Source organism: Tamandua tetradactyla, chromosome 9 (assembly GCF_023851605.1).
Source record: "Tamandua tetradactyla isolate mTamTet1 chromosome 9, mTamTet1.pri, whole genome shotgun sequence".
NCBI lineage: Eukaryota > Metazoa > Chordata > Mammalia > Pilosa > Myrmecophagidae > Tamandua > Tamandua tetradactyla.
The window spans coordinates 8,564,568-8,579,056 of record NC_135335.1 but is presented as its reverse complement, the minus strand read 5'-3'; the positions used below and the strand labels follow the sequence as shown (position 1 = coordinate 8,579,056).

General features: G+C 48.6%; 1 protein-coding gene across 2 annotated transcripts; it reads left to right on the top strand.

The window, feature by feature from the left end:
* Positions 1-306: 306 nt before the first annotated feature.
* TSGA10IP (testis specific 10 interacting protein) lies at positions 307-14,488 on the top strand. 2 transcript variants are annotated; one of them, XM_077115668.1, is made up of 8 exons: positions 307-412; positions 981-1,093; positions 1,206-1,939; positions 2,073-2,220; positions 8,913-9,083; positions 12,307-12,406; positions 12,603-12,727; positions 13,414-14,488. In XM_077115668.1, exons 1-8 carry the CDS (start codon positions 380-382, stop codon positions 13,553-13,555), a joined length of 1,566 nt encoding a protein of 521 aa, XP_076971783.1. In that variant the 5' UTR covers positions 307-379; the 3' UTR covers positions 13,556-14,488. The 2 variants fall into 2 exon arrangements, with proteins under 2 accessions (XP_076971783.1, XP_076971784.1); XM_077115669.1 differs by lacking the exons at positions 12,307-12,406; positions 12,603-12,727; positions 13,414-14,488 and adding an exon at positions 9,178-9,337.
* The last annotated feature ends 1 nt before the right edge of the window (position 14,489 follows it).

Here is a 14,489-nt window from a genome sequence, read left to right as displayed (position 1 = left end):
CCCATGGAAGGAGGTGGGCCTTGTACCCTGCCCAAAACCATCATGGCCTGCATTTGACCAGACCCCCTGAGACTGGCTGAGGCCCGGTTGCCATAGAGATGGCAGGGAGGGCAGTTCTGAGGCTGGCAGGTGGGGCGGGGGATGGGGAGTTCACCTGTAAGCTAAACACCCACCAACAGTCAGGCAGGACCACCTCAGGGAGGCCAGGGCAGGATCCGCAGCTTTAGGCTCCAGGGACCACCGCAGGGCTGCTGGAGCTTCTGTCGGGCAGCCCCCTGGCCGAGCAGGTGAGGGAGCCCCATAGGGAGGCCTCTACCTGCCTTGAGGCAGGCTGGCTGGATCTGGGGGCCGGGGGAGGCCAGAGCCCACGGGGAGGCCCATGAGCAGCCTGGAGGCTGGAGTCAAGGTCCAGGTGAGAGGCAGGGGGGCCCGGAGGGGTGTGGGGCCAGGGGTCAGGGGAGGCCTGAAGGATGCAGGGGTGAGGCAGAGCGCCTTCCCGGTGCTGTAGCAAGTCCGGGGTGGGTCATTCTAGAAGAGCCATCTGGGGTCCGGCAGCCAGCAAGGTGCCACGGCCAGACAGGGGTTCTGGAAGAGACAGGCTGGCTGTGTTCAGTGCCCTGGGCCACCACGCACCAGCTGTGTGACCGTGGTCAGATTATTCCACGTCTCCCAGTCTCCTCATCTGCAGAATGGGGTTGGAAGAGACTATTAAGTGGGTAAAATGCATGCAAGTCCTACTCGCTGGGAAAGTGGCAGCTGTTGCTTTTGAATACGAAGAATCCAGTTAGCGCTAGCATGGGTCTGCGGGGTGGGGATGGGGCGTCCAGGGGCGGTAAGGGGGGCTCCTCTGCGTGTGTGATGGTGGGGGATGGGGCGTGCAGGGGCGGTAAGGGGGGCTCCTCTGCCTGTGTGATGGTGGGGGCCGGGCGGGTAGTCCTGGAGGCTGCCTGGAGCTGGGCCTCGTCTCTGTCCTGGCCCAGGGCAGCCTGGGGAGCGGCGACGGGGTGCTCGTTCAGGGCCGGCAGCGGAGGTCTCGGAGCGCCGAGCAGACGGCGAAAAAGGACCGGGGGCCCTCGGGCCGGAGCAAGAAAGGGTATGGCTCTGCCGAGGCCGAGGAGTGAGCGGGTGGGGGGCTTGGGGGAAAGAGGGGGGCTGGCGGGAGGCCCCAGCCGCTGCGCCCTGACGGCCGCCCTCTCCCTCCCCAGCCTCCTGCCCTCTCCTCCTCGGAAGCCCTCCTTCCCCTTCCAGTGGGCCTGGGAGAGCTTCCTCACCGACGGCCGGCCCCTGCGGCAGCCCCGCGCCCCCGCGGGCCCCGTCCCAGCCCGGCCGCCCCTGCCCCCCGCGGGCCGCCAGGCGCGGCCGCAGCACAGGCCCAGGCGCAGGACGGCGCCCACGGCCAGCCTCCCCGGGCCCCACGGCCTCCGCGGGACAACCGAGCCGCCCGGCGCCCAGGGCAGGCGGCGGCCGGGGGCCGGGGGCGCCAAAGGGGAGCGCCCCGGGCCCGAGCCGCGCGGCGAACGGGGCCTCTGGCCGCCCCGGAAGAGCGCGGACTCGGAGTGCGAGGCTGCCGAGGAGGAAGCGCCGGGCGCCCGGGAGGCCGGGAGGGCCCTGAGCCCCGGGGAGCTGCCCCCGCTCCTCAGGAGGGGCCCGCCCTGGGAGGAGGAGGGGTCCTGCGAGGAGACAGAGGAGGGCGAGGACGGGGTGCCCAGGGCCCCCCGGAGAGGGAGGGCCCATTCGCGGAGGAAGGGGAAGAATTCGGGTGAGGAGCTCTTGGGCGAGGGTGACCTGCAGGGCCGGAGCCCCGGGAGCTGCCCCAGCTCCAGCAACCTTCAAGGGGCGCACGGGACCCAGACCAGGGCCGAGATGCTGGAGGGGCCGTGGGACCTGGAGAAGCTGCAGAGGCAGTTACAGAGAGACTTGGAGGAGCGGGGCCTCTGCGGTGAGTGTCAGTGGGGATCCATGCCTGGGTTCCCCCAGGAGGCCACCCGGTGTGGGGAGCAGGCTGGGAGCCAGCAACCTGGGGCCCGGGGCTGGGAGAGAGCCGAGGCCCTGACTCGCCCCACTGTGGCTAGGTCCCCAAAAGCAGCCGTGGAAAGTTTTACGGGCCGCTGTCCAGGCCACCCGCCGAGGGGGAAAGACACATGCCTTGGGAGATGATGAGACCTTCCTGTCTGCCAGCTTCCCTAACCGCACCTTCCACAAACGGCAGGAGGCCACCAGGTAAGGCAGGAGACGCAGGAGGGTGGGGGCTGAGGGTGAAGACTAGAGGAAAAACCAGTCGTCGTAGAGAAATGTAGCCATTCATCCTTCCATTCAGGCCTTCATGTATCCATTCACCACTCTTTTTTTTTTTTGCAAACATTCCTATTTTGATCATTCTGTCCTACATATTTAATCAGTAATTCACAATATCATCACATAGTTGCATATTCATCATCATAATCATTTCTCGGAACATTTGCATCTATTCAGGAAAAGAAATAAAACAACAGAAAAAGAATTTTTGCATAGAATACCCCTTATCCCTCCCTTTCATTGATCACTAGCATTTCAAACTAAATTTATTTTAACATTTGTTCCCACTATTATTTATTTTTATTCCATATGTTCTACTCTTCTGTTGACAAGGTATATAAAAGGAGCATCAGACACAAGGTTTTCACAATCACACAGTCACATTGTGAAAGCTATATCATTATACAATTATCTTCAAGAAACATGGCTACTGGTACACAGCTCTACATTCTCAGGCAGTTCCCTCCAGCCTCTCCATTACATCTTGACTAACAAGGTGATATCTACTTAATGCATAAGAATAACCTCCAGGATAACCTCCAGACTCTGTTTGGAATCTCTCAGCCATTGACACTTTGTCTCATTTCACTCTTTCCCCTTTTGGTCAAGAGAATTTTCTCAATCCCTTGATGCCGAGTCTCAGCTCATTCTAGGATTTCTGTCCCACGTTGCCAGAAAGGTCCACACCCCTGGGAGTCGTGTCCCACGCAGACAGGGGGAGGGTGGTGAGTTTGCTTGTTGTGTTGGCTGGAGAGAGAGGCCACATCTGAGCAACAAAAGAGGCTCTCTTTCACCAGTCTTTTTTAAAAAATAATTTTTATTTTTAATCATGGTATAGTAGACATGACATAAAAATCCTTTTAGCCACTCTAAGAGGACAATTTGTGGACGTTAAGTACATTGACAACACTGTGTAACTTTCACCACTGCAGATTATTTTCGTCATTCCAAACCATAATCCATACTGATTTAGTCATAATTCCCATTTCCTGTCCCTGTGCCCCTGATAACCAGTATTTTGCTTTCTGTCTCTATGAATTTGTTTATTCTAAGTATTTTACAGAAGAGAAATCATACAATATTTATCCTTTTATGTCTTATTTCCCTCAATATGATGTATTCAGGGTTCATCCGCGTTATAACATATATCAGAATTTCATTCCTTTTTACAACTGAATGATATACAATTGCATGTATATACCTCATTTTGTTTATCCATTCATCTGTTTATGGATTCTTGGTTTGCTTCCACCGTTTGTTTCTTGTGAATAATGCTGTTATGAGCACGGGTGTACAGATATCTCTTAGTTTCTTGTTTTCAATTCTTTGGGGTATATACACCTGGAAGTGGGATTAGAAAGTCTTGTAGTAATTCTATGCTTAGGTTTATGAGGAAACACCAATCTGTTTTCTACAGCGGCTGCACCATTTTACGTTCCTACTGGCGATGAATGAGGGTTTTTACTTCTCTACATCTTCACCAACTCTTGTTATTTTCTGTTTTTGAAATAATAGCCATTTTAATGGGTGTGAAGTCATATCTCAATGTGGTTCTGATTTGCATTTCCCTAATGGCTAATGATATTAGGCATTTTTTTCATGTGCTTATTGGTCATTTTAATATCTTGGAGAAATGTCTATTCAAATTCTTGGCCCATTTTTTAATAGGGTTGTTTGTCTTTTTGTTGTTGAGTTGCAGGAGTTCTTTATATTTTTTGGATATTAACCCCTATCAGATAATGGTTTCCACATATTTTCTCCCATTTGGTAAGTTGTCTTTTTACTTTATTGATAATATCCCTTGTTGCACAACAATTTTTAACTTTGATGAGGTCCTATTTACCTTTTTTTTAAATTTTGTTTCTCATGCTTTTAGGTATAAAGTTTAAAATTCTACTGCCTAATACAAGGTCCTAAAGATACTCCCCTATGTTTTCTTATAGGAGCTTTATAGTTTTCGTTCTTGTATTTAAGTATTTAATCCATTTTGAGTTAATTTTTGTTTAAGCTGTGAAACAGGCATCCACTTTCTTCTTCTTTTTGCACGTGGGAGTAGTTTTCCAAGCACCATTTGTTGAAGAGACTATTCTTTTTCCATTGAGTGGGCTTGGTACCCTTGTCAAAAATCAATTGGCCATTGATGTGAGGGTTTATTTCTGAGCTCTTAATGCTTTTCCACTGGGCTGGATGTCTGTCCTTGTGACCGTATCATGCTGATTTGATTACTATAGTTTTGTAATATGTTTTGAGATTGGACAGTGTAAATCCGCCAGCATTGTTAATGTTTTTGGCTATTTGGGGCCTCATGCCCTTCCATGTGAAATTTTTTTTAATGTTTTTTTTAATTGTGAAATACAACATATATACAAAGAAGCAATACATTTCCAAGCATATATATATTTTTTTATCTTATTGAGGCTGTCTTGTACACAACACATTATTTAATCTTGTGGGTTTCTGGATTTTCTGTCTTTAGCATTCAACAGTTTGATTATAATGGGCCTGGGTATGGAAGTCTTTGAGTTTATCCTGTTTGGAGTTTGTTAAGCTTCTTGGATGTGCTTATTCATATGGCTGATGCAATTTGGGAAGGATTCAGCTATTATTTCTTTGAATATTCTTTCTGCCATTTTCTCTCTTTCTTCTCCTTCTGGAAGTTCCATAATGCATACGTTGGTAATTTTGATGGTGTCCTAAGGTCTCTCAGGTTCTGTTCACTTTTCTTCATTCTTTATTCTTGCTGTTCCTGAGACTGAGTACTTTTCAGTAGTCTGACCTTGAAATTCACTATTTCTTTCTTCTCCCAGCTCCAATCGTCTCCTGGACCCCTGTAAGGAATTTTTAATTTCAGTTATTGTGGTTTTCAGCTCCAGCAATTTGTTTGGTTCCTTTTATTACTTTTTATCTTTTAATTGAAATTCTCTCTCTCTCTCTCTTTTTTTTTTTCACATGGGCAGGCACCGGGAATCGAACCCGGGTCCTCTGGCATGGCAGGCAAGCATTCTTGCCTGCTGAGCCACCGTGGCCCGCCCGAAATTCTCATTTTGTTCATATATCATTTTCCTGATACTCTTTAGTTCTTTATCCATGTTTTCCTTTAGCTCTTTGATCATATTTAAGACCATTTAAACACAACCTTTGTTTCTGATGATTACTTAGATATTTTTTAAAAATATGCCTATGGATAAGCTAACTAAGATATCCATTTTAGGTGGTTTAAGATTTTCATATGTTAATTGTAAAAATATTTGTATCTTCATATTTTCCTGAAATCAGGAAAATGACAGTAATGCAGATATTTGTAAGAACTTTCTACTTGATATTTTGAGAACATTCACAGTTTTGACAGCTGATGAAATAGTATCTAAGTTAGTGTTTAATACTTAGAATTTAAGAACTTAGCTATCTGAATTTGTAGATTTTTTTCCTTGTTGCCTTAATGTTGAATTGGTTTATGAAACTTACTGCACTAATACAGGCTTTAAAATGATTATGTGGATAATTTATTTGAATATGCCTATGGTTAAGCTAACTAAGAGATCCATTTTTGGTGGTTCTAAGTGTGTTGTTTGTTTTCTTAAATAAAAGATAAAATAAAATAAAAAACCTTTGTCTGGCATGCCCAAAGTCTGTTATTCTTCATTGATGGCTTCGTTTTGCTCCTTTGGATGGACCATCTCTCCCTGTTTCTTTGGATGCGTTATAACATTTTGTTGCACACTCTACATTTTACTGTTTTCATGTGTTAGCTCTGAAATGTTGTCCCTGAAGTGTCTGCTTCTTAAGTTTGTATCCAGCTAGGGATGTGACACAGAGCTCCTTGAATGCCAGTAACTAACATAAGCAAAGAAACAAACACCTTTTACAGTCTTTGTAGATTGACTCTGTGTTGACTGGTGCTCAGAAACTTTAGAGTTTAGCCCGCTTAACAGTGAAACTGAAGAACAGCCCAAGGGAAGTGCATTAGGTCCTCTCAGGTCTTTTCTGAGCAGACATCTTCTCCTGGACATGCGTTTTCCCTGGGCGTGCATTTGCAGTCTGAGGAATTCTCCCATGTACACGGATCTGTGTGCCCCCTCTTCTCCTTATGAAATAGTCTTTCCTTCTGGTCCAAGTGCTCTGTGGTATGTCTTAAAGTCAGCAATCCTTTGCCCCAGGCTGCTGTGATTTGATTGTTTCTTATACCGATTTAGCTGCCCACAAGCTACTTCTGCGTACATGGCATGTTCTGGGATAGTGAGCGCGAGAATAGTGTCCTGATTCAGGCCTCAGGCTGCTACTAGATAGGTATATGCACCTTATTTTGCACACAGGGGTTACTTTCCTCTCTTAAGTACCACTGCCAAGGACCCACAGTAGGAGTGCAGACTGGCTCAGCACCGAGCCAGGGTGAGGGCAAGGGCAGGGCCAGCAGTGGTGCTATGAAATTATCCTACCATTTTAAAATGGCCTTTTTCTTGATTTGGCTCTTGCCAGTTATTGCTTTTCAGAGCTCTGAGAGAGATGGTTCTGCCAGTTTTTGCTAGTTGTTTAATAATTCTGGGGGCAGGGGTGGGGTGCTGGGGTGTCACTCTGCCTTTTTTTTTTTTTTTTTTTTTTTTTACTTTTTTATTGTATAGTATAACATATAAACAAAACAAAGAAAGAAAAAAGCAATCATTTTCAAAGCATTCCTTGACAAGAAGTTTCAGGACAGATCCCAGAGTTTGTCATGGGCCACCACACGATCCTCTCAGATTTTTCCTTCTAGCTACTCCAGAATATAGGAGGCTGGAAGGCTAAAATATTCTTTTATCACCACAATTGACTCTTTTTCTTTCTTTTTTGTGAAAAATAACATACATACAAAAAAGTAATAAATTTCAAAGCACAGCACCACAATTAGTTGTAGAGCACATTTCAGAGTTTGGTTTGCGTTACAATAGCACAATTTTAGGTTTTTACTTCTAGCTGCTCTAAGATACTGGAGACCAAAAGAGATATCAATTTAATGATTCCGCATTCATAGTCATTTGTTAAATCCTATCTTCTCTGTATAATTCCACCATCACCTTTGATCTTTCCATCCCTTTCTTTAAGGGTATTTGGGCTATGGCCATTCTAACTTTTTCATGTTGGAAGGAGGCTGTCACTACTATGGGGTAGGAAGATGGAACTAGCTGATGTTCTGGAAAGGCTGGGCCCTCTAGGTTTCAGGACTTATCTGGTCTGAAGCTTACACTCTGTTTGGGAAGAAGGATAATTAAGAAATAAATGAGCAAAACCTATGGCTAGAGATAGGAAATTTCTGGGAGGCTACTGAAGATGGGTGGTCAGGAAAAGGTTGTTTGAGAAAGTCACTGTTCTAGTTTGCTAGCTGCTGGAATGCAATATGCCAGAAATGGAATGGCTTTCAAAAAGGGGACTTTAATAAATTGCTAGTTTACAGTTCTAAGGCTGAGAAAATGTCCCAATTAAAACGCCTATAGAAATGTCCAATCAAAGGCATCCAGGGAAAGATACCTTGGTTCAAGAAGGCCGATGAAGTTCAGGATTTCTCTCTCAAGTGAGAAGGTACATGGCGAACACAGTGAGAGTTTCTCTCTCATCTGGAAGGGCACATGGCAAACACGGCATCATCTGCTAGCTTCTTCTGGCTTCCTGTTTCATGAAGCTCCCCGGGAGGCGTTTTCCTTCTTCATCTCCAAAGGTTGCTGGCTGGTAGACTCTCTGCTTTCGTGGTGCTGCAGCATTCTCTGCTCTCTCTGAATTGCTTTTATTCTCCAAAATGTTTCCTCTTTTATAGAACTCCAGAAACTTATCAAGACTCACCCAAATGGGTGGAGACATATTGTCACCTAATCCAGTTTAACAGCCACTCTTGATTAAATCACATCTTCAGGAAGAAGATGATCTGATTACAGTTTCAAACATACAATATTGAATAGGGATTATTTACAAAATGGGATTTTGATTAAAACATGGCTTTTCTAGGGTCCATACATCCTTTCAAACCAGCACAGTCACATTTGAGCAAAGACCTGATTAACAAGAAGGAAATAGCTGCAAGGCCTCGGGGAAGAATATTCCGGGACAGTCTAGATTCTGTCTTTCAATCATCCACAGCATTTTTCCACCTGTCCATCTACCCATTGATGCCTTCACCATTTTGTTTCTCTTTCCCATCCTTCTATCCAGCTGTCTGTCCATATGTCCATCATCCAACTTTCTCTCCAACCAATAGGCATTCACCTAGCTCCCATCAGATATGGGGGTCATAGAGAAGATCTGGCCCCTATCTTCCAGGAGAGCTGCTTTGCAAGGGGAAGTTAGCATGAGGTTGCTGGCTGAGTGTGCTGAACTCATCAGGGCTCAGGAGCCTGGGCTGAGAAAGGCCAGAGCTGGAGTTCACAGCCAGCTGGGGTGGACAGGAAGCTTCCAGGAAAAGCAGAGAAATGCTTTGGGCACAGCCTGAGGGCTGAGACCCCAGATGTGTGTTCCCTTCACGTCAAACTTCCATTCCCTATGACCTTGGTTCTTGGGCTCTCCCAATCCCTCCCCTTAGGCCCCTGACCTTCCTTGAAGCTCTTGCTCTCCTGCAGCTTTCTCCCACTCTACCCCCCTTCCTTCTTCTTAAGAAAGCTACTGAAGACCTGGGAGCAGCAGCAGCAGGAGGAGCAGCAGCGGGCCGAGATGCGCCGTGCTCGGGAACAGCGGGTACAGCAGCAGGTGGCTCGCTGCCTGGCTGCCTATGTGCCCAGAGGGAGCAGGGGCCCGGGGGCTGCCCAGAGCAAGCTAGAGGAACTGAGGTAGGAGGCACGGGCTGCGGAGGACAGGGTGGGGAGAGCAGGGAAGCAGTGCTAGGTCTCAGATTGCAGTGAGCCAGCACAGCCATTCTTCCAGGGAGAATGGAAGAAGAAACTGGTCTGCTTTGCCACATTTTACAGATGAAGTTTCCAAGGCACAGGGGGGAGAAGGGACAGTCCAATATCACCCAGTTAAGGACGATCCCAGTTAATAATGAATGTTATTGAACCCTCAAGATTAAAATGTTCTACATACATATCACACTTGCATATCTTGCTTTGCTGATTGGAAATTATACATATATGCTTATAAATCATAGATGCTTATGATAAAAATCCAAATAATACTGAAATAGTAAAGAAGGTGAGCAGCCCCTATAATCCCACTCCTGGAGACAACCCTTGGTCAAGGTCAGGTGAAGTGTCATCTGATTTTTTCCGCATAGATACATTTTAAAGCTAACATGCCAGCTAGGAAAATCTTTTTAAAACTTGTAACAGGCCCACGAGGTAAGGATTATCATCACTCCTGTAATTCTACCGATGAGGAAGCTGCAGCTCAGAGACCTTAAATAATGTGCCACGGTCACAAGTAAGCATCAAAGCTTGGATACCAACCCAGCAGCCTCTCACCTGCTGTGCCACCTCGGAGCACTCAGTTCCCACTCTGTAGGTAAAGCACACCAGCTGCTTCCCCACACAGCCCGAACTAATGAAACAAATCACCCAAAACCATATAATTGCTAATGCACTGAGTACATACTGGGTGCAGATGGCACCAGTGCAGCCCTGTCCACCCCTGGTCTCCTGTGTCCTGGGAGAAGGTCACAGCGAGCAGGTGCTGCAGACAGAGGAGGGTCATGCCCTCAGCAGGGCTGCCAAAGACCAGGTGGACTCTGATGGCCTGCTCTTTAAGACTCTTATCACCCCTGTGCTAAAGATAAAGGAAACTGAGGCTCCAGAGGTCAAGTGTGTTTTCTGGCCAGTGGTTGGAGAGATGCTGTCCGCTTGCCAGGCCTCAAGTTCACAGCTTGTCTGTTTTCTTTTTATTTTATTTTCTTAAAATATATTTTTAAATTTATTTATTAATTTAAAAAATTAACAAATGAAATAAAAGTTAACATAATCAGTAATTCACAATATCATCACTTAGTTGCATATTCATCATTTCTTAGAACATTTGCATCCATCCAGAAAAAGAAAGACAATAGAAAAAGAAATAAAATGAAAACAGAAAAAAAAAAAGATTATACCTACCACACCCCTTACCCCTCGCTTTCACCGATCACTAGCATTTCAAACTTTTAAAAATATTTTTGTTGACAAAACAACATATAAACACATTCTTAACATATGAACATTCTGTACTTAGTGTACAGTCAATGGCTCACAATATCATCACATAGTTGGGTATTCATTATCATGATCATTTCTTAGAACATTTGCATCACTCCAGAAAAAGAAATTAAAAGAAAAATCTCACACACACCATACCCCTTACCCTTCCCTCTCATTGACCACTGTATTTCCATCTACCCAATATATTTTCACCTTTGTTCCTCCTGTTTTGTTTTTTTTCCTATATCCCTTACCCCTCCCTTTCATTGATCACTAGTATTTCAGTCTACTCAATTTATGTTAACATTTGTTCCCCCTATTATTTCTTTATTTTTTATCCATATTTTTTACTCATCTGTCCATACCATAGATAAAAGGAACATCAGACACAAGGTTTTCACAATCACTCTGCCTGTTTTCTTAATAAGGCAAGCAGTGTAAGGTTCAGAACACCAAGGGGCAGATGTTGGGCTCAGAAGGGTGTCACCTGTGCCCCTTTGATCGTTTACTAAAGAGAGGGCTAAGGCATGTGCAGGTATTTCCGGCAAGGTTTCTCAGGCCTTACTGCAGTGAACTTTGCCCTGGGACTGGAGACCCTGCCCTGCCTTGGAGGGGCGGGCAAGAGAGGTTTGGCCACAGTGAGGCCTGTCAACTGGGTCATCCACTGTTACCCTGTGATAGGGAGGCCTGATGTTTTCTTCTCATTACTGAGATGACAGGCAGGGCTGACAGCCCCTGGCAACGCTTCCTCTCTCTTCTGGGGCTCCGAGAGGTGGCCGTCCTCATTTCTAACAAAAATAGCACGGAGCGATGAGCAGGAAAAATGCAAGCCAGGCTGGAAGGCAGCCCCTCGTCTCCCTCCCCTTTCAACTGTTGTAAATTCCCTCTTGATTGGCAAAGACCTCCATCTTTTTTTGCAGTAACTCATATTGCTGATGATGGGGTTTCCAAGTCTATTTCTTTTTCTTGGCTCCTTCCCTTGGCACATGGCCAAGGGTCCTGGCCCAACAAGGCAGACTTTTTCCAAAGGGCACACCTGCCAGAGGTCTCAGCCCGAGTCCCGGGTTATGCCTGCTTCTCCCCTCCTATGCCTTCTGTGGCTCCTCCCCCACACCAGGCAGCCTCTCCTATGTGCTTTGCAAAGGGCCACTTGTCCCCATATGCTGTGGCCAGAGGGTCTCTCTTGCTGCCAAGATGCTCTTATCACACAAGACAGTGCCTAGTTTGTTGAGCAGGTAGATTCTGGCAAGTGCACAAACTGGGTTTTTGTAAAAAGAATTGTGCTTCCCCAGGAGAATCCCGATTTTTCCAGGATGTGCTGTTTCATTTGCAACACATCTCTTTTGTTTCGCTGTCTCCTTTTCTGAACAGCCTATTTATAAGAACCACAGAAAATGCTGGCAAGCTCGTCCAGTACCCGTAAGAGCCCAGTAAAAGTAAAAAGTGCCCAGACCCAGAAAGGGGCACTGCCTTGTTCAAAGTCGCACAGCCAACAGCCTCCCCAGAGCTGAAGTGTGAGGGTGCAGGGATATGGCTGCGGGCAGGGAAGAGCTGTACAAGCAGCTATCTGGGGCCTGAGAAGCCAGTGCCGGCTCCTCTCCCTTGGGGAAGGGGGGTGACTGGGAAGCCCCCACTACCCAGCTGTGCTACGCTGGACCAATCTCTTGACCTTCCTGAGCCTCTGGCTCACCATGAATAAAATGGGGTGAACAATTCCCATCCTGCTGACCTCCAGAAGAATCTAGGGCAAGAGTGGGAGTGAAGGAAAGCTGGGGAGCACATAAAGCCTTTAGTGAGGACAAATAGGCTCAGGAGTGGGGGTGGGTTGTGCCCAGAGGGCTGGCGGGTCTGGGGCCAGGTTAGCTGCCCAGTGGCCTCTCCTGTGCAGGCGCCAGGAGCGACAGCGCTTTGCCGAGTACCAGGCGGAGCTGCAGGGCATCCAGCACAGGGTGCAGGCCCGGCCCTATCTGTTCCAGCAGGCCATGCAGGTGAGGCCCTGGGCAAGCACAAGGCTGTTCTCTGAAGACAAAAGCTTCTTCCTGGCTGAGTGGGGGTAGGCAGCAAGGTGGGGACTGGGCCCCCCCAGGCTGGTGCCCACCTGGAAACCCAGGGAACCCACCCACCCCCAACTGTGGCCAGAGCCCCACTGCATCCTTGGCAGGAACCCCTCTTCTTTCTTCTTAGGCCAATGCCCGGCTCACTGTGAGCCGGCGCTTCTCCCAAGTGCTGTCGTCACTGGGCCTGGATGAGGAGCGGCTGCTGGCTGAGGCGGGCAAGGGGGATGTGGACAGCAGCCCCAGGAAACCCAGGTGAAGTCGGCTGGCTGGCCAAGTGGCTGGCTAGCCCAGCCGTGGGGAATGGGGGAGGAAGCACTCCCTCTCCCTTCCTCTCCCCCCTCCCCTCCCCTCTCCCAGCCTAGGGGGACATCTGGGGGTGGGGTGGCGGGAGGCTGAGAAACTCCCTGGGCAGCATTTTGATCACCCTGGATGGAGGCTTCAGGACTGCCCTGCCCCATTCCCCTGCCTGAAGGATTCTGCCTGGCCCTGGCAACGAGCAGAGCCCTCCCGAGGCCCAGTTGTTCTCCATATCCCCAGAGAGGGAAAGGCCAGGGTTATTCTTGCCACTTCTCAATGAGGAAACTGAGAATTCAAGACCCAGGACCAAGTAAGCAGCCGAGCCATTTTGGGTCACGGCAGCCATCTGTGCAGCCATGCGTCAAGCCTCCTTATGGGGCTGGTGCCACACTGGTTGCCCTATGTCTACTGTCCCTTACTTCTGCAGAGCAGGGCTCCTGAGGTCCACTCCACAATAAGGAAACTGAGGCTCGGGGAGGTGACATCCCTTACCCAGGGTTACACAGCAAGCTAGCACAGGAACTGGGATTTGAACCTACGTTGTCAGACACATGGCCTTTTCCCTCCTAGCGCCGAAGGGTGGGGAGTGGAGGGTACAGCTGTGGCGTCCTGTGGCCTCTATCTGTGTCCTCATCTTTAAGGAGCCACAGACCATCAGGGCTGAGAACAGAGCCCTCTTCTCAGAGCCCCCCGAGGACACAATCCAGACATGCCGGCAGCCAGCCTGACTGGCGCTCTGCTCCCAGCCGGGACCTGGCGTCCAGTCCCCCAGATCAAAATTAAATGATCTATGGAAAATACAGCGTGGGATTTCTGGGGTGGACAGGGGGAGGGAGATCTGCTAGTTGGTTGTAGGAGGTGGCAGGTGTCTGCCCCCACCTCCCCCAGGAGCTGACTGTTCTGTCTGCTCAACCCCCTCCCCCAACATACACACAACCCAGTCTCTGAGGGGTGGGGAACCCATGCCCAGTCTCCAACATGGAAGGCACACGTGGTCCTAGGAATTCAGGAGTGAACAGGACAAACAAGGCCCTTGCCTTTGAGGATCCCCAGTGAACACTGGTGGTGGTAGTGGTGGTGGGGTTGATCTTCAAAGCGACCTGCACAACAACCATAGCAGGGGACTGACGGGGAGCCGCCGGAACCCAGCAGCGGAAATGAGCAATTTTGGGTAGGGGGTGTCCGAAGGATTGTGTGAACTGGGCCTTAAAGTTATAGACCCCCCCCCAAAAAAGCAAAACAAAACCAAAAAAGTTACAGACCCCCTCCTCAAGATAAAAACAATGGCCACACACAGATGCGCCATATTTTGCACTCAATTTTCAAGGGATTCAGACACAAAAGCTCGTCTGGAGCTTCTTGGCAGTTCACAGACCCCAGGCTGAAAAGCCCCATCCAGGGGACATCGAAAGGCAGCGATGGCTGACTGTGGTGGTTACAGAAGCCCGGAGCGGGCTGAGGAGCTGGGGGTCTGCAGGAGGTCACGCTGCACTGTTCAACACTCGATGGAGTCCACTAGGAGGACGCCTGTCCACGGAAAGGCCGTGAGGCAGTGGGCACCGCGTGGCTGCAGGTGACACAAGCCAAGGCGGGGTTTCCAAGCTCTGGGGTTCGATCTTCCGCAGACCCTGTTCGCACACCCAAAGGAACGCATGCGCAGTTGAGCCGACTGAGCAAACCTCCCTCGCCTGCAGCCAAACGCACTTTGGGGCGCCGA